General features: G+C 45.0%; 1 protein-coding gene across 1 annotated transcript in view; it reads left to right on the forward strand.

Annotated features, from left to right (window-relative positions):
* LOC135481259 (kynurenine/alpha-aminoadipate aminotransferase, mitochondrial-like) overlaps nucleotides 1-22204 on the forward strand; it is a 55420-nt gene that overhangs the window by 15370 nt on the left and 17846 nt on the right. Inside the window, exons 4-8 of the mRNA XM_064761106.1 lie at nucleotides 1388-1456; nucleotides 6601-6739; nucleotides 12815-12889; nucleotides 15798-16073; nucleotides 19345-19427. Of these exons, the coding sequence (XP_064617176.1) occupies nucleotides 1388-1456; nucleotides 6601-6739; nucleotides 12815-12889; nucleotides 15798-16073; nucleotides 19345-19427 (642 nt within the window). The remainder of the gene's footprint in view (nucleotides 1-1387; nucleotides 1457-6600; nucleotides 6740-12814; nucleotides 12890-15797; nucleotides 16074-19344; nucleotides 19428-22204) is intronic.

Genomic DNA, 22204 nt, shown 5'->3' on the forward strand with positions numbered 1-22204 from the left:
CACATGTATCATTTCACCAAACACATGTATGATATCATCAAAGACGTGTGATTTCACCAAAAACATGTGTGATTTTACCAAACTCATGTATGATTTCACCAAACACATGTATGATTTACCAAACACATGTATAATTTCACCAAACACATGTATGATATCATCAAAGACGTGTGATTTCACCAAACACTTGTATGATTTCATCAAAGACATGAGTGATTACACCAAGCACACGTGTGATTTCACCAAACACGTGTCAATTCACTAAACACATGTATGATTTCATCAAAAACATGTATGATTTCACCAAAAACATGTATGATTTTACCAAACTCATGTATGATTTCACCAAACACCTGCAAACACGTGTGTGATTTCACCAAACATGTGTATGATTTCACCAAACACGTATGATTTCACTAAACACATGTATGATTTCACTAAACACATGTATGATTTCATCAAAGACGTGTGATTTCACCAAAAACGTGTGATTTTACCAAACTCATGTATGATTTTACCAAACTCATGTATGATTTCACCAAACACATGTATGATTTCACCAAAGATGTATGATTTCACTAAACACATGTATGATTTCACCAAAAAGTATGGTTTCACCAAACACTTGTATGATTTCATCAAAGACATGAGTGATTACACCAAGCACACGTGTGATTTCACCAAACATGTGTCATTTCACTAAACACATTTATAATTTCATGAAAGACATGTATGATTTCACCAAACTCATGAATGATTTCACTAAACACATGTATGATCACCAAAAACATGTATGATTTCATCAAAGACATGTGTGATTTCACCAAGCACATGTGTGATTTCACCAAACACATGTATCATTTCACTAAACACGTATGATTTCATCAAAGACATCTATGATTTCACCAAAAACATGTATGATTTTACCAAACGCATGTATGATTTCACCAAACACCTGCAAACATGTGTGTGATTTCACCAAACGTGTATGATTTCACCAAACATGTGTTATTTCAGTGTATGATTACAAAACACGTGTGATTTTACCAAACACATGTATGATTTCACCAGACACATGTATGATTTGTAACAATCACATGTATGATTTCACCAAACACGTGTATGATTTCAACAAACACATGTCTGATTTTAACAAAAACATGAATGATCACCAAACACACGTGTGATTTCACCAGACACGTGTATGATTTTACCAGACACATGTGTGATTTTACCAAACACATGTATGATTTCACCAAACATATGTATGATTTCAGCAAAGACACGAACACTTCAATGGAGAGATTTATTTGTTTGTTTGTCTTTTTCTTGATTGGTGTTTAATGCCATGCCCTATTATGTTGTTTGTGGGTATGCATGTTGACAGTGATGGCAATAAGCTGAAGATTGACTCAGCCTCCATGAAACAAGCCCTGCAGTATTCGCCTTCACAAGGGTAAGTTTATCAGTAAGCTGAAGATTGACGCCACCTCTATGGGACAAGCCATGCAGTATTGGCCTTCACAAGGGCGAGTTTATAAGTAAGCTGAAGATTGACACAGGCTCCATGAGACAAGCCCTGCAGTATTGGCCTCCCAAGGGCGAGTTTATCAGTAAGCTGAAGATTGACTCAGCCTCCATGAGACAAGCCCTGCAGTATTGGCCTCCCAGGGGGTGAGTTTATCAATAAGCTGAAGATTGACTCAGCCTCCATAAGACAAGGCCTGCAGTATTGGCCTCCCAAGGGTGAGTTTATCGGTAAGCTGAAGATTGACTCAGCCCCCATGAGACAAGCCCTGCAGTATTAGCCTTCACAAGGGGGAGTTTATCAGTAAGCTGAAGATTGACTCAGCCTCCATGAGACAAGCCCTGCAGTATTGGCCTTCACAAGGGCGAGTTTATCAGTAAGCTGAAGATTGACTCAGCCTCCATGAGACAAGCGCTGCAGTATTGGCCTCCCAAGGTTGAGTTTATCAGTAAGCTGAAGATTGACTCAGCCTCCATGAGACAAGCCCTGCGGTATTGGCCTCCCAAGGGCAAGTTTATCGATAAGCTGAAGATTGATCACCAAACACACGTGTGATTTCACCAGACACATGTATGATTTTACCAGACACATGTGTGATTTTACCAAACACATGTATGATTTCACCAAACATATGTTTATCAGTAAGCTGAAGATTGACTCAGCCTCCATGAGACAAGCCCTGCAGTATTGGCCTCCACAAGGGCAAGTTTATCGGCAAGCTGAAGATTGACTCAGCCCCCATGAAACAAGCCCTGCAGTATTAGCCTTCACAAGGGGGAGTTTATCAGTAAGCTGAAGATTGACTCAGCCTCCATGAGACAAGCCCTGCAGTATTGGCCTTCACAAGGGCGAGTTTATCAGTAAGCTGAAGATTGACTCAGCCTCCATGAGACAAGCCCTGCAGTATTGGCCTCCCAAGGGTGAGTTTATCGATAAGCTGAAGATTGATCACCAAACACATGTGTGATCAGTAAGCTGAAGATTGACTCAGCCTCCATGAAACAAGCCCTGCAGTATTGGCCTCCCAAGGGTGAGTTTATTGGTAAGCTGAAGATTGACTGAGACTCCATGAGACAAGCCCTACTGTATTGGCCTTCACAAGGGGGAGTTTATCAGTAAGCTGAAGATTGACTCAGCCTCCATGAAACAAGCCCTGCAGTATTGGCCTCCCAAGGGTGAGTTTATCGATAAGCTGAAGATTGACTCAGCCTCTATGAGACAAGCCCTGCAGTATTGGCCTTCACAAGGGCAAGTTTATCGGCAAGCTGAAGATTGACTCAGCCTCCATGAGACAAGCCGTGCAGCATTGGCCTCCCAAGGGCGAGTTTATCAGTAAGCTGAAGATTGACTCAGCCTCCATGAAACAAACCCTGCAGTATTGGCCTCCCAAGGGTGAGTTTATCGGCGAGCTGAATATTGACTCAGCCTCCATGAAACAAGCCCTGCAGTATTGGCCTCCCAAGGGTGAGTTTATCGATAAGCTGAAGATTGACTCAGCCTCCACGAGACAAGCCCTGCAGTATAGGGTGAGTTTATCAGTAAGCTGAAGATTGACTCAGCCTCCATGAGAGAAGCCCTGCAGTATTGGGATTCACAAGGGCGAGTTTATGGGCAAGGTGAAGATTGACTCAGCCTCCATGAGACAAGCCCTGCAGTATTGGCCTTTACAAGGGTGACTTTATCAGTAAGCTTAAGATTGACTCAGCCTCCATGAGACAAGCCCTGCAGCATTGGCCTCCACAAGGGTGAGTGTATCGGCAAGCTGATGATTGACCGAGCCTCCTTGAGAGATGCCCTGCAGTATAGGCCTTCCCAAGGGCGAGTTTATCAGTAAGCTGAAGATTGACTCAGCCTCCATGAGACAAGCCCTGCAGTATTGGCCTCCCAAGGGTAAGTTTATCGATAAGCTGAAGATTGACTCATCCTCTATGAGAAAAGCCCTGCAGTATTGGCCTCCACAAGGGCGAGTTTATCGGTAAGCTGAATATTGACTTAGCCTCCATGAGACAAGCCCTGCAGTATTGGCCTCCACAAGAGCAAGTTTATCAGTAAGCTGAATATTGACTCAGCCTCCATGAGACAAACCCTGCAGTATTGGCCTTCACAAGGGTTTATCAGTAAGCTGAAGATTGACTTGGCCTCCACGAGACAAGCCCTGCAGTATAAGGTGAGTTTATCGATAAGCTGAATATTGACTCAGCCTCCATGAGACAAGCCTTACAGTACTGGCCTTCACAAGGGCTAGTTTATCAATAATCTGATGATTGACTCAGCCTCCATGAGACAAGCCCTGCAGTATTGGCCTCCCAAGGGCGAGTTTATGGGTAAGCTGAATATTGACTCAGCCTCCATGAGACAAGCCCTGCAGTATTGGCCTTCACAAGGGCGTTTATCAATAATCTGATGATTGACAGCCTCCATGAGACAAGCCCTGCAGTATTGTCTTTCACAAGGTCGAGTTTATCAGTAAGCTGAGGATTGACTCAGCCTCCTTGAGACAAGCCCTGCAGTATAGGGTGAGTTTATCAGTAAGCTGAAGATTGACTCAGCCTCCATGAAACAAGCCCTGCAGTATAGGTTGAGTTTATGGGTAAGCTGAAGATTGACTCAGCCTCCATGAGACAAGCCCTGCAGTATTGGCCTCCACAAGTGCGAGTTTATCAATAATCTGATGATTGACTCAGCTTCCATGAGACAAGCCCTGCAGTATTGTCTTTCACAAGGTCGAGTTTATCAGTAAGCTGAAGATTGACTCAGCCTCCATGAGACAAGCCCTGCAGTATAGGGTGAGTTTATGGGTAAGCTGAAGATTGACTCAGCCTCCATGAGACAAGCCCTGCAGTATTGGGATTCACAAGGGCGAGTTTATGGGCAAGCTGAAGATTGACTCAGCCTCCATGAGACAAGCCCTGCAGTATAGGGTGAGTTTATGGGTAAGCTGAAGGTTGACTTAGCCTCCATGAGACAAGCCCTGCAGTATTGGCCTCCACAAGGGCGAGTTTATCAGTAAGCTGAAGATTGACTCAGCCTCCATGAGACAAGCCCTGCAGTAGTGGCCTACACAAGGGCGAATTTATCAGTAAGCTGAAGATTGACTCAACCTCCATGAGACAAACCCTGCAGTATTGGCCTTTACAAGGGCGAGTTGATCAGTAAGCTGAAAATTGACTCAGCCTCCATGAGACAAGCCCTGCAGTATAGGGTGAGTTTGTCAGTAAGCTGAAGATTGACTCAGCCTCCATGAGACAAGCCCTGCAGTATGGGGTGAGTTTATGGGTAAGCTGAAGATTGACTCAGCCTCCATGAGACAAGCGCTGCAGTATTGGCCTTCACAAGGGTGAGTTTATCAGTAAGCTGAAGATTGACTCAGCCTCCATGAGACAAGCCCTGCAGTATTGTCTTTCACAAGGTCGAGTTTATCAGTAAGCTGAAGATTGACTCAGCCTCCATGAGACAAGCCCTGCAGTATAGGGTGAGTTTATGGGTAAGCTGAAGGTTGACTTAGCCTCCATGAGACAAGCCCTGCAGTATTGGCCTCCACAAGGGCGAGTTTATGGGTAAGCTGAAGATTGACTCAGCCTCCATGAGACAAGCCCTGCAGTAGTGGCCTACACAAGGGCGAGTTTATCAGTAAGCTGAAGATTGACTCAACCTCCATGAGACAAGCCCTGCAGTATTGGCCTTTACAAGGGCGAGTTGATCAGTAAGCTGAAAATTGACTCAGCCGCCATGAGACAAGCCCTGCAGTATAGGGTGAGTTTATCAGTAAGCTGAAGATTGACTCAGCCTCCATGAGACAAGCCCTGCAGAATGGGGTGAGTTTATGGGTAAGCTGAAGATTGACTCAGCCTCCATGAGACAAGCGCTGCAGTATTGGCCTTCACAAGGGTGAGTTTATCAGTAAGCTGAAGATTGACTCAGCCTCCATGAGACAAGCCCTGCGGTATTGTCTTTCACAAGGTTGAGTTTATCAGTAAGCTGAAGATTGACTTGGCCTCCATGAGACAAGCCCTGCAGTATTGGCCTTCACAAGGGCGAGTTTATCAGTAAGCTGAAGATTGACACAGCCTCCATGAGACAAGCCCTGCAGTATTGGCCTTCACAAGGGCGAGTTTATCAGGCTTGTGCCAACATTTGAATTTGACAGATGTTTTAGGTACATGAAGACATTAGATGTAGTATGATCATTTTGACTACAACATGCGAACAAGTTATTAGCACAATGACTACGAATTCACATCAAAAATTCTCTTCTGTCTTATGTCTAGGCACTTTTCTCTACTCTACATTTTGTAACTGTGATCGCTTTGTCAGAGCGTTCACGGGGGGCTCTATGGCGGAGAGGCTTAGCAGACCAGCATGGTGCAGTGATGCAGGAGCCTCTCACTAATGTGGTCGCTGTGAGTTCAAGTCCAGCTCATGTTAGCTTCTTCTGGGTTTCTACCAGGCTTTTCTCGTTTTCCTCGCACCATAATGCTGGCTGCTGTCGTATAAGTGAAACACCAATCAAATAAATAAATAGAACATTCAACTGGAAGGGAAAGACCTGGGATCAGACCTCAGGATGATATTTGTTGCTGCATAACTTGGTGCTCAGCACTGAGAGGTTGAAAGTCAACATTGAGCGGCGCATGTTCATGACTACGACTACTGTATAAACTTCCTCGCAAATTCATTCTGAGGGCTGAAGTGTGGTTTTCTCTTTAGCACCTGACCATCAAGGTCAAGCTTCAGTACAGACTTTGATGCATCCACTGCAGCTTTGAGTCAGGAGATTTGTCAAGTACTTTCCGGAAGATAGGTGGTTTATACTGGCCAGACCAGTATCCTGTCCTCGTAAAACTGACTGAAAACTAGGCGTTAAACATCAGTCAAGTTCATAAACCTGTGTAAATGTAATACAGCATGGCATGCTGTCTATAAGGTGATTTACTTATCACACTGTGCCTTATATCTTTATTACAATTTTTACAGCCTGAAGTTTTCACTCCATTGCCGCATTACTTTCAATGAACTTCCAGCATAAGGCCTCCGATGCCAAACCTTTCTTCCTCAAGATATGTGTTCTTCAGTATTGCAGGTTTGGTTGACTGGATAAAACAGCTCCAGGAGAGGGTACATGACCCCCCGTTACTGACCCCAGCAGACCCCAACCATCCAGGCAGAACACAGCTGGCCATTACTACGGGCAGTATGGATGGGCTGTGTAAGGTATGTCTGACACTACTAACAGGAGATAGTACATCACCACCTCGTTAGTGACCCCAGTAGACCCCGACTACCCAGACAGGACAGAGTTGACCATTACTGCAGGCAGTATGGATGGGCTGTGTGAGGTATGTCTGACCCTACTAACAGGAGAAGGTACATGACCTCCCGTTACTGGTTCCAGCAGACCCCGACCACCCAGGCAGAACACAGCTGGCCATTACTACAGGCAGTACCGACGGGCTGTGTAAGGTATGTCTGACACTGCTAACAGGAGATGGTACATCACCACCTCGTTACTGATTCCAGCAGACCCCGACCACCCAGGCAGAACACAGCTGGCTATTACTACAGGCAGTACCGACGGGCTGTGTAAGGTATGTCTGACACTGCTAACAGGAGAAAGTACATCACCACCCCATTACTGATTCCAGCAGACCCCGACCGCCCAAACAGAACACAGCTGGCCATTACTACAGGCAGTATGGACGGGCTGTGTAAGGTATGTCTGACACTACTAACAGGAGAAGGTACATCACCACCCCGTTACTGATTCCAGCAGACCCCGACCACCCAGGCAGAACACAGCTGGCCATTACTACAGGCAGTATGGACGGGCTGTGTAAGGTATGTCTGACACTACTAACAGGAGATGGTACATCACCACCTCGTTAGTGACCCCAGTAGACCCCGACCACCCAGACAGGACAGAGTTGACCAATAGTGCAGGCAGTATGGACAGGCTGTGTGAGGTATGTCTGACACTACTAACAGGAGAAGGTACATGACCTCCCGTTGCTGATTCCAGCGGACCCCGACCACCCAGGCAGAACACAGCTGGCCATTACTACAGGCAGTACCGACGGGCTGTGGAAGGTATGTCTGACACTGCTAACAGGGGAAGGTACATCACCACCTCGTTACTGATTCCAGCAGACCCCGACCACCCAGGCAGAACACAGCTGGCTATTACTACAGGCAGTACCGACGGGCTGTGTAAGGTATGTCTGACACTGCTAACAGGAGAAGGTACATCACAACCCCATTACTGATTCCAGCAGACCCCGACCGCCCAGGCAGAACACAGCTGGCCATTACTACAGGCAGTACAGACGGGCTGTGTAAGGTATGTCTGACACTGCTAACAGGGGAAGGTACATCACCACCCCGTTACTGATTCCAGCAGACCCCGACCACCCAGGCAGAACACAGCTGGCTATTACTACAGACAGTATGGACAGGCTGTGTAAGGTATGTCTGACACTACTAACAGGAGAAAGTACATGGCCTCCCGTTGCTGGTTCCAGCAGACCCCGACCACCCAGGCAGAACACAGCTGGCCATTACTACAGACAGTACCGACGGGCTGTATAAGGTATGTCTGACACTACTAACAGGGGAAGGTACATCACCACCCCGTTACTGATTCCAGCGGACCCTGACCGCCCAGGCAGAACACAGCTGGCCATTACTACAGACAGTATGGACAGGCTGTGTAAGGTATGTCTGACACTGCTAACAGGAGAAGGTACATCACCACCCCGTTACTGATTCCAGCAGACCTCGACCACCCAGGCAGAACACAGCTGGCCATTACTACAGGCAGTATGGTAGGGCTGTGTAAGGTATGTCTGATACTACTAAGAGGAGAAGGTACATGGCCTCCCGTTACTGATTCCAGCAGACCCCGACCACTCAGGCAGAACACAGCTGGCCATTACCACAGGCAGTATGGACAGGCTGTGTAAGGTATGTCTGACACTACTAACAGGAGAAGGTACATGGCCTCCCGTTACTGATTCCAGCAGACCCTGACCACCCAGGTAGAACACAGCTGGCCATTACTACAGACAGTATGGATGGGCTGTGTAAGGTATGTCTGACACTGCTAACAGGAGAAGGTACATGACCACCCCGTTACTGATTCCAGCAGACCCTGACCTCCCAGGCAGGACAGAGTTGACCATTACTACAGGCAGTATGGACAGGCTGTGTAAGGTATGTCTGACACTGCTAACAGGAGAAGGTACATGGCCTCCCGTTACTGATTCCAGTAGACCCCGACCACCCAGGCAGAACACAGCTGGCCATTACTACAGGCAGTACCGACGGGCTGTGTAAGGTATGTCTGACACTGCTAACAGGGGAAGGTAAATCACCACCTCGTTACTGATTCCAGCAGACCCCGACCACCCAGGCAGAACACAGCTGGCTATTACTACAGGCAGTACCGACGGGCTGTGTAAGGCATGTCTGACACTGCTAACAGGAGAAGGTACATGGCCTCCCGTTAGTGACCCCAGTAGACCCCGATCACTCAGGCAGAACACAGCTGGCTATTACTACAGGCAGTATGGATGGGCTGAGTAACGTATGTCTGACACTGCTAACAGGAGAAGGTACATGGCCTCCCGTTACTGATTCCAGCAGACCCTGACCACCCAGGCAGGACAGAGTTGACCATTACTACAGACAGTATGGACAGGCTGTGTAAGGTATGTCTGACACTGCTAACAGGAGAAGGTACATGGCCTCCCATTACTGATTCCAGTAGACCCCGATCACTCAGGCAGGACAGAGTTGACCATTACTACAGGCAGTATGGACAGGCTGTGTAAGGTATGTCTGACACTGCTAACAGGAGAAGGTGCATGGCCTCCCGTTACTGATTCCAGTAGACCCCGATCACTCAGGCAGAACACAGCTGGCTATTACTACAGACAGTATGGACAGGCTGTGTAAGGTATGTCTGACACTGCTAACAGGAGAAGGTGCATGGCCTCCCGTTACTGATTCCAGTAGACCCCGATCACTCAGGCAGAACACAGCTGGCTATTACTACAGGCAGTATGGATGGGCTGTGTAAGGTATGTCTGACACTGCTAACAGGAGAAGGTACATGGCCTCCCGTTACTGATTCCAGCAGACCCCGACCACCCAGGCAGGACAGAGTTGACCATTACTACAGGCAGTATGGACAGGCTGTGTAAGGTATGTCTGACACTGCTAACAGGAGAAGGTACATCACCACCCCGTTACTGATTCCAGCAGACCTCGACCGCCCAGGCAGAACACAGCTGGCTATTACTACAGACAGTATGGATGGGCTGTGTAAGGTATGTCTGACACTACTAACAGGAGAAGGTACATGGCCTCCCGTTAGTGACCCCAGTAGACCCCGATCACTCAGGCAGAACACCGCTGGCCATTACTACAGGCAGTATGGATGGGCTGTGTAAGATATGTCTGACACTGCTAACAGGAGAAGGTACATCACCACCCCGTTAGTGACCCCAGTAGACCCCGATCACTCAGGCAGAACACCGCTGGCCATTACTACAGACAGTATGGATGGGCTGTGTAAGGTATGTCTGACACTACTAACAGGAGAAGGTACATGGCCTCCCGTTAGTGACCCCAGTAGACCCCGATCACTCAGGCAGAACACCGCTGGCCATTACTACAGGCAGTATGGATGGGCTGTGTAAGGTATGTCTGACACTGCTAACAGGAGAAGGTAAATCACCACCCCGTTAGTGACCCCAGTAGACCCCGATCACTCAGGCAGAACACCGCTGGCCATTACTACAAGCAGTATGGACGGGCTGTGTAAGGTACATGTATGTCTGACACTGCTAACAGGAGAAGGTACATCACCACCCCGTTAGTGACCCCAGTAGATCCCCACCACCCAGGCAGAACACAGCTGGCCATTGCTACAGGCAGTGTGGACAGGCTGTGTAAGGTATGTCTGACACTACTAACAGGAGAAGTTCATGGCCTGCCGTTACTGATTCCAGCAGACCCCGGCCACCCAGGCAGAACACAGCTGACCATTACTACAGGCAGTATGGATGGGCTGTGTAAGGTATGTCTGACACTGCTAACAGGAGAAGGTACATCACCACCTCGTTGGTGACCCCAGTAGACCCCGATCACTCAGGCAGAACACAGCTGGCCATTACTACAGACAGTATGGACAGGCTGTGTAAGGTATGTCTGACACTGCTAACAGGATAAGTTCATGGCCTCCCGTTACTGATTCCAGCAGACCCCGACCACCCAGACAGGACAGAGTTGACCATTACTACAGGCAGTACAGACGAGCTGTGTAAGGTATGTCTGGCACTAACAACAGAAGAAAGTACATGTTTACCTGTTAGTGACCCCAACAGACCCCCACCATCCAGGCAGGACAGAGTTGACTATTAATACAAGCAGTATGGACAGGCTGTGTAAGGTAAGACCGAGACCACCCAAATAGGAGAGAGCTTTGGCAACAAGCAATATGTATGACTATTTCAGCATCTTACACCCCTAATTACCCCCCCCCCCCCCCCCCTTAATTAACTCTCAGGGCCTCCGTGGCTCAGTTGGTTAGGGCGCTAGCGCAGCGTAATTACCCAGGAGTCTCTCACCAATGCGATTGCTGTGAGTTCAAGTCCAGCTCATGCTGGCTTCCTTTCCGTCCGTACGTGGGAAGGTCTGCCAGCAACCTGCGGATGGGTGTTGGTTTCCCCTGGGCTGTGCCTGGTTTCCATCCACCATAATGGTGGCCGCCATCATATAAGTGAAATATGTCTGGGTGTTTTATGTCTACATTAATACAGAGGGACAGGCAAAAGTCAGACGGCCATTGGGCAGGTAAATGTAATCATGTATTTCTTTAGAATGAAAGAAGCTAAAATGAAATAAAGGTTATTAGGCAGACAACCAAAAATTATGCACAAAAATGCTGTATTTTTTTAGATGTTTTTTTTTAGGTTGCCTGTATAAAGAACAGCAGAGCTTAAGTCATAAATCAAACATCAGCATCCAATAACAGATTAATAAAGCAATGTCAAAAGTAAAGGTGAATGTTTGATATGTGCATGCAATTTAATACATGTGGGTTTACCTGTCAATACATGTGGGTTTATCTGTCAAAAACAGATTTGACACGTCTGTACAGTTTTACTGTTATTACTAGGTGGTTGTTTTGAAACTTTGGAGGTACATGGAGGTAAATTTGAGCAGATTTAGCATCTATATGGCTTGTCACTTCTCAGTGTTTGACAAAAATATGGCACAATTTTAGGGCATGTAAAAGGCTGTTATTGCCAACATTTCATAGTGTCACATGTTTACATTTCATAGTGTCACATGCTTACATTTCATAGTGTCACATACCAACATTTCATAGTGTCACATGCCAACATCTCATAGTGTCACATGCTAACATTTTATAGTGTCACATGCTTACATTTCATAGTGTCACATGCTTACATTACATAGTGTCACATGCCAACATTTCATAATGTCACATGCCAATATTGCGTAGTGTCACATGCCAATATTGCATAGTGTCACATGACGGCATTTCATAGTCACATGCTTACATTTCATAGTGTCACATGCTTACATGTACATTTCATAGTGTCTCATGCTTACATGTACATTTCATAGTGTCACATTCTTACATTTTATGGTGTGGGGACCTCCGTGGCTCAGTTGGTTAGGGCGCTTGTGCAGCATAATGACCCAGGAGTCTCTCACCAATGCATTCGCTTTGAGTTCAAGTCCAGCTCATGCTGGCTTCCTCTCTAGCTGTATGTGGGAAGGTTTGCCAGTGGATGGTCGTGGGCTTCCCCTGGGCTGTGCCTGGTTTCCACCCACCATAATGCTAGCCGCCGTTGTATAAGTGAAATATTCTTGAGTATGGCATAAAACACCAATCAAATGAATAAATAAATAAATTTATGGTGTGTAACAAATTGAGGGCTTTAGATGCTTAAAGAACAGAACCAGCTCACTGCTCTGATTTTAACTGAATTGATACACAATAAATCCACAGTGGAAATAAAAAAACATTTATCTGAACTGTGGAGTTGCCCTTTAAAAGCAGCATTTACTCTTTGATGAAGCGTGAGGTTAGAACAGCTGTGAATCTAATCAACATTATTCTCGATAATAGTTTCTAATGAAATGTTCAGTGAGTTTTATGGAAAATTCTACGATATAAATCTAGCTGAACTGAGTTACTTTTGAATTATTTGTGTTAATTTAATTGTAGACATTGAGTGTTGATTTAATTGACAGGCCATGGAAGCTCTTGTCTCAAAGGGAGATAATGTGTTGATGGAGAGTGCCCTCTATCCTGGTGCTCTGGCTGCAGTAAGTAAGATCAAAGTTGTACATCAAAGCTAACTAGTATTTTATAACTCCAATGGAGATGTACTGTTGAGTTGTTAATCAGGTATTAAGAGATGTCCTCTATCGGGGTGTTGGAGTACGTAAGATCAAAGCTTATACCAGGTTTATGTGTCATGGTTACTAGGAATAATACTAAGAGGAGATAGGTCAAGGCAGTGAAAATGGACAATATACATGTAAATACCAAAGCAGCTGTGTTTTTCCAGAAATTCTACCAGTAAAGCCAGCCATGTTTTATGCTTCAAATGAATAATCTCTTTTCAGTGCTGTGTCATTGATGGCGTGTGTTGCATCCATTTATTTATTTAGTTATTTATTTAATTGGTATTTTATCCCATACTTAAGAATATTTCACTTATACGACTATGATCAGCATTACAGTGGGAGGAAATCAAGCACAGCCAGGGGAAAATCCACGACCATGCACAAGTTGCTGACAGACTTATGAACATATGACTGGAGAGAATGAGCATGAGTTGGACTTGAACTCACAATGATGGCATTAGTGGGAGGCTCCTTGGTTACTGCGCTGCACTAGTGTGCTGATGGCCATAGAAGCCCTGTGAGGTTGTATAGAAAAGCCTGTGATGTTGCTTCGTTAAGCCTGTGATGTTGTATAGGAAAGCCTGTTATGTTGTATAGGAAAGCCTGTGATGTTGTATAAGAAAGCCTGTGATGTTGTATAAGAAGACGTGATGTTGTATAGGAAAGCCTGTAATGTTGTATAGGAAAGTCTGTAATGTTGTATAAGAAATCCTGTGATGTTGTATACGAAAGCCTCTGATGTTGCATACAAAATCCTGTGATGTTGTATATGAAAGCCTGTGATGTTGTATGAGAAAGCCTGTGACGTTGTATGAGAAAGCCTGTGATGTTGTATGAGAAAGTCTGTGATGTTGTATGAGAAAGTCTGTGATGTTGCATAAGAAACATGGTATTGTGGTATTGTATAGGAAAGCCTGTGGTGATGTTTAGAAAAGCCTGTGATGGTTAGGAAAGTCTGTGATGTTGTTTAGGAATACCTGTGATGCTGTATAGGAAAGCCTGTGATGGTTGTATGGGAAAGCCTGTGATGTTGTTTTGGAAAGCCTGCGATGTTGTTTAGGAAAGCCTGTGATGTTTAGGTGGAATAGCTGTTGATCCAGCTCTGAGTGGCTTAACAATGGCTCCACTTCAGATGCTTCTGCTGCAGGTCCCTGTACTGTGCTTTCCTTTGGTTTTGTTGTGGTTTCACAACCAGGTTGGTTGACATAGCTGGGTTGTAGCAGTGAAAATTCCAGACTTATTTTGGCCAGAGAGAAGTTTAGACTTAGTTTTAGTAGTGAGAAATCCAGACTTGGTTATTGCAGGGAGAAATCCAGATGGTTGCGGCATTGAGAAGTCCAAACTTGGTTGTGGCAGTGAGAAGTCCAGACTTGGTTGTGACAGTGAGAAATTCAGACTTGGTTGTGGCAATGAGAAGTCCAGACTTGGTTGTAGCAGTGAGAAGTTCAGATTTGCTGCGGCAGTGAGAAGTTGACTTGGTTGTTGGCAGTGAGAATCCAAATGGTTGTGGCATTAAGTAGTCCAGACCCTAGTTGTGGCAGTGAGGAGTTCAGACTTGGTTGTCGCAGTGAGATGTCCCAAACTTGGTTGTGGCAGTGAGATGTTCTGACTTGGTTGTGGCAGTGAGGGTTTCAGACTCGGTTGTGGCAATAAGAAGTCCAGACTTGGTTTTGGCAGTGAGATGTTCTGACTTGCTTGTGAAAGTGAGAAGTTTATACTTGGTTGTGGTAGTGAGAAGTTTAGACTTGGTTGTGGCAGTTAGAAGTCCAAACTTCGTTTTGGCAGTGAGAAGCCCAGACTTGGTTGTGGCAGTAAGAAATCCAGACTGGGTTGTGGCAACTAGGAGTCCAGACTTGGTTGTGGCAGTGAGAAATCCAGAGTTGGTTATGGCAGTGAAATGTTCTGACTTGGTTATGGAAGTGAGAAGTTTAGACTTGGTTGTGGCAGTGAGAAGTCCACACTTGGTTGTGACAGAGAGAAGTCCAGACTTGGTTGTGGCAATGAGATGTTCTGACTTGGTTGTGGGAGTGAGAAGTTTAGACTTGGTTGTGACAGAGAGAAGTCCAGGACTTGGTTGTGGCAATGAGATGTTCTGACTTGGTTGTGGGAGTGAAAAGTTTAGACTTGGTTGTGGCAATGGGATGTTCTGACTTGCTTGTGGAAGTGAGAAGTTTAGACTTGGTTGTGGAAGTGAGATATTCTGACTTGGTTGTCGCTGTGAGATGTTCTGACTTGGTTGTGACAAAGAGAAGTCCAGACTTGGTTGTGGCAGTGAGATGTTCTGACTTGGTTGTGGAAGTGAGAAGTTTAGACTTGGTTGTGGCAATGAGATGCTCTGACTTGGTTGTGGAAGTGAGAAGTTTAGACTTGGTTGTGGCAGTGAGAAGTCAACACTTGGTTGTGACAGAGGGAAGGTCTGTCAGCTACCTGCGGATGGTTGTGGGTTTCCCCCGGGTTCTGCCCGGTTTCCGCCCACCATAATGGTGGCCGCCGTCGTATAAGTGAAATATTCTTGAGTACGGCATAAAACACCAATCAAAAAAAAAAAAGAAAAAAAAAAAAAAAAAAAATCCTATGTGTGTACCAGAGTTTTCCCTTGTGATGTCTACCAATCCAGTGTACTCAAACAGTATTTATTTATTTGATTGTGTATTGGAATATTTCTCTTATACGACGGCGGCCAGCATTGTGGTGGGTGGAATCTAGGCTCAAACAGTAATGCACTGATGTTGTGACACTCCTGTACTAGGAGACCACTGCCATTAACTTTCACACTTTGTCTCAGCAATCGATTTAGATAAGCTGCTGTTCCCCATTAATTTAGGTGCAACCTCTGGGCTGTAACATCAGGAGTGTGAAGACTGATAGTGATGGCCTTGACCCTGATGACCTCCAGAAAGTTATGTCAAAATGGACACCAGAAGATGCCACTAAGTCAGACAGTGATATTCCCAAACTCTTGTACTGTGTACCTAATGGTGGAAACCCAACCGGCCATGGCCTGACACTGAAGAGGAAGGAGAAAATCTACAAGATAGCCCAGACATATGACCTTGTTATTCTGGAAGATGACCCCTACTTCTACCTGCAGTTTAACAAGGTTTGACCACTCAGCATATTCCTGGATAACCTGTACTAAAACAGCCAGGTGTAAACTTGTGTATTCCTGAATATTTACAAATAAAGGCAGAGGTCAGAACAATGTGTAGATCAAGCAAAACGTTCTGTCGTAATAATAATGAACAATCAGTCTATATTATAGGTCAAATAACACACAGATTTGAAGTATTAGCTGAAAATGAGCAGGAGAATGGGTTCATATCATTACTATTCAGTGTATTACAATCTTTTTTTGTCAAGGAAATCATTTTTTTTTCTCCATTCATTCATTTGCACCTCATGCTGGCTTCCTCTCCTGTCACATGCGAAAACGTCTGTCAGCAACCTGTGGATAGTCATGGGTTTCCCCCAAGGCTCTGCCTGGTTTCCTCCCACCACAATGCTGGCCGCTGTTGTATAAAGTGAAGTATTCTTGAGTACAACATAAAACACATCAAAAATAAATAAATAAATTGATAAAGTGTAGCTTCTGTTTTACATATATGTCTGTTTGGCTTCACAGCCTTAGGTACCAAGTTTTCTCTTGTGTCAATAACTTGTCATCTCTTTGGTTTCACAGCCTTTGGTACGAGATTTTCCTCCAGTATTTCATGTGTTTGGCTTCACAGCCTTGAGTACGAGGCTTTGCTCCTGTATTTCATGTGTTTGTTTTCACAGCCTTGGGTACAAGGTTTTCCTCTTGTATTTCATGTGTTTGGTTTCACAGCCTTGGGTACGAGGTTTTCCTCTTGTATTTCATGTATTTGGTTTTACAGCCTTGGGTATGTGGTTTTCCTCTTGTATTTCATGTGTTTGGTTTCACAGTTTTGGGTATGAGGTTTTCCTCTTGTATTTCATGTGTTTGGTTTCACAGCCTTGGGTATGTGGTTTTCCTCTTGTATTTCACGTGTTTGGTTTCACAGCCTTGGGTACGTGGTTTTCTTTGTTTTTTCATGTGTTTGGTTTCACAGCCTTGGGTACGTGATTTTCCTTTTGTATTTCATGTGTTTGGTTTCACAGCCTTTGGTACGTGGTTTTCTTTGTTTATTTCATGTGTTTGGTTTCACAGCCTTGGGTATGTGGTTTTCCTTCTGTATTTCATGTGTTTGGTGTCACAGCCTTGGGTCATGGTTTTCCTCTTGTATATCATGTGTGTGGTTTCACAGCCTTGGGTACATGGTTTTCCTCTTGTGTTTCACATGTTTGGTTTCACAGCCTTGGGTATGTGGTTTTCCTCTTGTATTTCATGTGTTTGGTTTCACAGCCTTGAGTACGAGGTTTTCCTCTTGTATTTCATGTGTTTGGTTTCACAGCCTTGGGTATGTGGTTTTCCTATTGTATGTCATGTGTGTGGTTTCACAGTTTTGGGTATGAGGTTTTCCTCTTGTATTTCATGTGTTTGGTTTCACAGCCTTGGGTACGAGGTTTTCCTCTTGTATTTCATGTGTTTGGTTTCACAGCCTTGAGTACGAGGTTTTCCTCTTGTATTTCGTGTATTTGGTTTTACAGCCTTGGGTACGTGATTTTCCTCTTGTATTTCATGTGTTTGGTTTCACAACCTTGAGTACGAGGTTTTCCTCTTGTATTTCACGTGTTTGGTTTCACAGCCTTGGGTATGTGGTTTTCCTCTTGTATGTCATGTCTTTGGTTTCACAGTTTTGGGTATGAGGTTTTACTCTTGTATTTCATGTGTTTGGTTTCACAGCCTTGGGTAAGTGGTTTTTCTCTTGTATTTCACGTGTTTGGCTTCACAGCCTTGGGTACGTGGTTTTCTTTGTTTATTTCATGTGTTTAGTTTCACAGCCTTGGGCATGTGGTTTTCCTTCTGTATTTCATGTGTTTGGTGTCACAGCCTTGGGTACATGGTTTTCCTCTTGTGTTTCACATGTTTGGTTTCACAGCCTTGGGTATGTGGTTTTCCTCTTGTATTTCATGTGTTTGGTTTCACAACCTTGAGTACGAGGTTTTCCTCTTGTGTTTCACATGTTTGGTTTCACAGCCTTGGGTATGTGGTTTTCCTCTTGTATTTCATGTGTTTGGTTTCACAACCTTGAGTACGAGGTTTTCCTCTTGTATTTCATGTCTTTGGTTTCACAGTTTTGGGTATGAGGTTTTCCTCTTGTATTTCATGTGTTTGGTTTCACAGCCTTGGGTAAGTGGTTTTCCTCTTGTGTTTCACATGTTTGGTTTCACAGCCTTGGGTATGTGGTTTTCCTCTTGTATTTCATGTGTTTGGTTTCACGACCTTGAGTACGAGGTTTTCCTCTTGTATTTCACGTGTTTTGGGTATGAGGTTTTCCTCTGGTGTTTCATGTGTTTGCTTTCACAGCCTTGGGTGCGTGATTTTCCGTTTGTATTTCATGTGTTTGGTTTCACAGCCTTGGGTACGTGGTTTTCTTTGTTTATTTCATGTGTTTAGTTTCACAGCCTTGGGTATGTGGTTTTCCTTCTGTATTTCATGTGTTTGGTGTCACAGCCTTGGGTACATGGTTTCCCTCTTGTGTTTCACATGTTTGGTTTCACAGCCTTGGGTATGTGGTTTTCCTCTTGTATTTCATGTGTTTGGTTTCACGACCTTGAGTACGAGGTTTTCCTCTTGTATTTCACGTCTTTGGTTTCACAGCCTTGGATATGTGGTTTTCCTCTTGTATGTCATGTCTTTGGTTTCACAGTTTTGGGTATGAGGTTTTCCTCTTGTATTTCATGTGTTTGGTTTCACAGCCTTGGGTAAGTGGTTTTCCTCTTGTATTTCACGTGTTTGGTTTCACAGCATTGAGTACGAGGTTTTCCTATTGTATGTCGTGTTTGCTTTCACAGTTTTGGGTATGAGGTTTTCCTCTTGTATTTCATGTGTTTGGTTTCACAGCCTTGGGTACATGTTTTCCTCTTGTGGTTCATGTGTTCGGTTTCACGGCCTTGGGTACGAGGTTTTCCTCTGGTGTTTCATGTGTGTGATTTCACAGCCTTGGGTATGTGGTTTTCCTCTTGTATTTCATGTGTGTGATTTCACAGCCTTGGGTATGTGGTTTTCCTCTTGTATTTCATGTGTGTGATTTCACAGCCTTGGGTATGTGGTTTTCCTCTTGTATTTCATGTGTGTGATTTCACAGCCTTGGGTATGTGGTTTTCCTCTTGTATTTCATGTGTGTGATTTCACAGCCTTGGGTATGTGGTTTTCCTCTTGTATTTCATGTGTGTGATTTCACAGCCTTGGGTATGTGGTTTTCCTCCGGTGGGAATATTTTGTGTGTTTTATCTGTTTGGTTTCACAGCCTCGAGTACCAAGTTTCCTCTCTCTGGACACCGATGGAAGAGTCCTTCGCTTTGACTCCTTCTCCAAAGTGCTGTCCTCTGGGTGAGTTGATTGTACAGTACAGTATGTGGAATGTACATGTAAGAAGGACTAAGTAAATACCCAAGCTTTGTGTGCCTCCTACATGTAGCTACAAGGCACGCAGGTTGCGAATTCAACATGCACTCATACAGGGTGACATAGTTGTGTGCCTCCTACATGTAGCTACAAGGCACGCAGGTTGCGAATTCAACATGCACTCATACAGGGTGACATAGTTGTTTGCCTCCTACATGTAGCTACAAGGCACGCAGGTTGCGAATTCAACATGCACTCATACAGGATGACATAGTTGTGTGCCTCCTACATGTAGCTATGAGGCATGCAAGGTGCGAATTCAACATGCACTCATACAGGATGACATAGTTGTGTGCCTCCTACATGTAGCTATGAGGCATGCAAGGTGCGAATTCAACATGCACTCATACAGGATGACATAGTTGTGTGCCTCCTACATGTAGCTACAAGGCACGCAGGTTGCGAATTCAACATGCACTCATACAGGGTGACATAGTTGTGTGCCTCCTACATGTAGCTACAAGGCACGCAGGTTGCGAATTCAACATGCACTCATACAGGGTGACATAGTTGTTTGCCTCCTACATGTAGCTACAAGGCATGCAAGGTGCGAATTCAACATGCACTCATACAGGATGACATAGTTGTGTGCCTCCTACATGTAGCTATGAGGCATGCAAGGTGCGAATTCAACATGCACTCATACAGGATGACATAGTTGTGTGTCTCCTACATGTAGCTACAAGGCACGCAAGGTGCGAATTCAACATGCACTCATACAGGGTGACATAGTTGTTTGCCTCCTACATGTAGCTACAAGGCACGCAGGTTGCGAATTCAACATGCACTCATACAGGGTGACATAGTTGTGTGCCTCCTACATGTAGCTACAAGGCACGCAGGTTGCGAATTCAACATGCACTCATACAGGATGACATAGTTGTGTGCCTCCTACATGTAGCTACAAGGCACGCAGGTTGCGAATTCAACATGCACTCATACAGGATGACATAGTTGTGTACCTCCTACATGTGGCTATAAGGGACACAAGGTGCGAATTCAACATGCACTCATACAGGATGACATAGTTGTGTGCCTCCTACATGTAGCTATGAGGCATGCAAGGTGCGAATTCAACATGCACTCATACAGGATGACATAGTTGTTAACCTCCTACATGTAGCTACAAGGCACGCAAGGTGTGAATTCAACATGCACTCATACAGGATGACATAGTTGTGTACCTCCTACATGTGGCTATAAGGGACACAAGGTGCGAATTCAACATGCACTCATACAGGGTGACATAGTTATGTGACTCCTTCATGTAGCTATGAGGCACACAAAGTGCGAATTCAACATGCACTCATACAGGGTGACATAGTTGTGTGCCTCCTACATGTAGCTACAAGGCACGCAGGTTGCGAATTCAACATGCACTCATACAGGGTGACATAGTTGTTTGCCTCCTACATGTAGCTACAAGGCACGCAGGTTGCGAATTCAACATGCACTCATACAGGATGACATAGTTGTGTGCCTCCTACATGTAGCTATGAGGCATGCAAGGTGCGAATTCAACATGCACTCATACAGGATGACATAGTTGTGTGCCTCCTACATGTAGCTATGAGGCATGCAAGGTGCGAATTCAACATGCACTCATACAGGATGACATAGTTGTGTGTCTCCTACATGTAGCTACAAGGCACGCAAGGTGCGAATTCAACATGCACTCATACAGGGTGACATAGTTGTGTGCCTCCTACATGTAGCTACAAGGCACGCAGGTTGCGAATTCAACATGCACTCATACAGGGTGACATAGTTGTTTGCCTCCTACATGTAGCTACAAGGCACGCAGGTTGCGAATTCAACATGCACTCATACAGGATGACATAGTTGTGTGCCTCCTACATGTAGCTATGAGGCATGCAAGGTGCGAATTCAACATGCACTCATACAGGATGACATAGTTGTGTGTCTCCTACATGTAGCTACAAGGCACGCAAGGTGCAAATTCAACATGCACTTATACAGGATGACATAGTTGTGTGCCTCATACATGTAGCTATGAGGCACACAAGGTGTGAATTCAACATGCACTCATACAGGATGACATAGTTGTGTGCCTCCTACATGTACAGCAACTATGAGGCGCACAAGTTGTGAATTCAACATGCACTCATACAGGGTGACATAGTTGTGTACCTCCTACATGTGGCTATAAGGGACACAAGGTGCGAATTCAACATGCACTCATACAGGATGACATAGTTGTGTGCCTCCTACATGTAGCTATGAGGCATGCAAGGTGCGAATTCAACATGCACTCATACAGGATGACATAGTTGTTAACCTCCTACATGTAGCTACAAGGCACGCAAGGTGTGAATTCAACATGTCCTCTGGGTGAGTTGATTGTACAGTACAGTATGTGGAATGTACATGTAAGAAGGACTAAGTAAATACCCAAGCTTTGTGTGCCTCCTACATGTAGCTACAAGGCACGCAGGTTGCGAATTCAACATGCACTCATACAGGGTGACATAGTTGTGTGCCTCCTACATGTAGCTACAAGGCACGCAGGTTGCGAATTCAACATGCACTCATACAGGGTGACATAGTTGTTTGCCTCCTACATGTAGCTACAAGGCACGCAGGTTGCGAATTCAACATGCACTCATACAGGATGACATAGTTGTGTGCCTCCTACATGTAGCTATGAGGCATGCAAGGTGCGAATTCAACATGCACTCATA

This window comes from Liolophura sinensis, unplaced genomic scaffold, assembly GCF_032854445.1.
Source record: "Liolophura sinensis isolate JHLJ2023 unplaced genomic scaffold, CUHK_Ljap_v2 scaffold_14, whole genome shotgun sequence".
Classification (NCBI taxonomy): domain Eukaryota; kingdom Metazoa; phylum Mollusca; class Polyplacophora; order Chitonida; family Chitonidae; genus Liolophura; species Liolophura sinensis.